This window comes from Myotis davidii, unplaced genomic scaffold, assembly GCF_000327345.1.
Source record: "Myotis davidii unplaced genomic scaffold, ASM32734v1 scaffold211, whole genome shotgun sequence".
NCBI classification, from domain to species: Eukaryota; Metazoa; Chordata; class Mammalia; order Chiroptera; family Vespertilionidae; genus Myotis; species Myotis davidii.
In genome coordinates, this window is record NW_006282523.1 from 1524525 (window position 1) to 1526097 (window position 1573).

General features: G+C 66.2%; 1 protein-coding gene across 1 annotated transcript in view; it reads right to left on the reverse strand.

Moving 5' to 3' along the window:
- The window catches only part of OGFOD3 (2-oxoglutarate and iron-dependent oxygenase domain containing 3), a 7549-nt gene that overhangs the window by 1196 nt on the left and 4780 nt on the right, over positions 1-1573 (reverse strand). Inside the window, exons 6-7 of the mRNA XM_006753083.2 lie at positions 891-1044; positions 140-263 (exon numbers count right to left, since the gene is read on the reverse strand). Of these exons, the coding sequence (XP_006753146.1) occupies positions 140-263; positions 891-1044 (278 nt within the window). The remainder of the gene's footprint in view (positions 1-139; positions 264-890; positions 1045-1573) is intronic.

The following is a 1573-nucleotide window of genomic DNA, read 5'->3' on the forward strand; positions in this document are numbered from 1 at the left end:
CACCCTCTGCCTGTTGGGTCCCCTGGGGGTCTCAGCCCAGCGGGCACAGATCCAGGCAAAGCTGGGCACACAGCAAGCGCTCCATAAACGCAGCGCCCGCCCCAGAAAACCCCCCACCCAGGCCGCCTGCACGTCCCACCTGCTCTGGGCTCCACCGTCTTGTTGGCCCCTTCCTCCATGAACACGAACCGGCCCCCGCCGAAGTCGTCCAGGTAGTCGGAGAGGTACAGCAGCGAGGTGTAGTCGAAGGAGCCGTAGGTCACCTGCGGGCGAGGGGGAGGGCACCGCTGAGCTGAGCCGGCACCTGCTCTTCCCACGAGGGCGGCAGGCCCCAGGCTCTCCCGCCGCCTCGCCTCAGGGGCGCTCTCCTTGCACCCACGTCTGGCCCACCCTGGGGTCCCGCACGGTCACAGCCCGGCCCGTGGCCCCAGGGAGTAGCAGGTGCGGGACCCACGGCCAACGCGTGGACGTGCAGGGTGAGGGCGGCAACAAGAGCTCCTGCGCTTTCTCCGGGGGAGGAGCAAAGCTTTTTAAAAACCAGGGTCGCCCGGCCATTGTGGCTCAGTGGTTGAGCGTCGACCTATGAGCCAGGAGGTGACGGTTTGATTCCCGGTCAGGGCACATGCCCGGGTTGCGGGCTCCATCCCCAGGGTGGGGCGTGCAGGAGGCGGCCGATCCGTGATTCTCTCTCATCATTGATGTTTCTCTCTCTCCCTCTCCCTTCCTCTCTGAAACCAATAAAAAAAATATAAAAAAATACACACACATAAAAACAACAACGAGGTAACATGCACCCCATAGAGAACGCGCTTGGACGCCCGGCAGAGCCGAGCTGGGGTGGCCGTGGACAAGCGCCTGGTGCGTGCCCCCGCAGCTGCCCGGAGGCCCACCTTGTCCACGTGCGCGTGCCAGTACTCGTCATGGGCCGTGCGGGCCGCCGTGCTGTTGATGCGGGAGAAGAAGGTGGGCTTCGTCAGGTACAGCGAGGACGCGCTGATGCCGAAGGCCTGGGCGATTGCGAGCTGGACCTTCTGCCGCACGTCCCTGCGGGAGGACATGGTCAGTGGGGCCGGTGGCCTCGGAGGGGAGGATTCCCCACGGCCCCGCCGTGCCCACCGGGGCTGGACTGGAGGAAGGCGGAAGATGGACATGCACACAGCGCCCCACACCCGTGTCACAGCGCATTGTGTGCGAGACCCGGACCCTGAGGACCAGCCCCTTGGAGGAGTGACACGGCACCAGCCGGCTGGGCAGTGCCACGGGACAGACGGGCAGTGCCAGGAGGTGAGCGCCTGTCCCACGCCCACAGGTTCCCGGGCAGCGTGGAGGCCTGGACTGAGGGAGAGCCGTGCACGGCCAGGGGCTGGGCAACCGGAGACACAGGCCCCTCCCTGGCATGTCCAGGGGGCTGGGCTCCAGGCCACACACCTGCAGCCCCGTGCCAGGTCCTAAAATGACCTCCCGAGTGGGACGGCTTGAGCACAACAGTGTCCATCATCCCGACATTTCCATGCCACGGGCCGGCCCCCAACTAAGGACACTCCCGCCCGGTAAGGGTCCTGACTGCGCACGG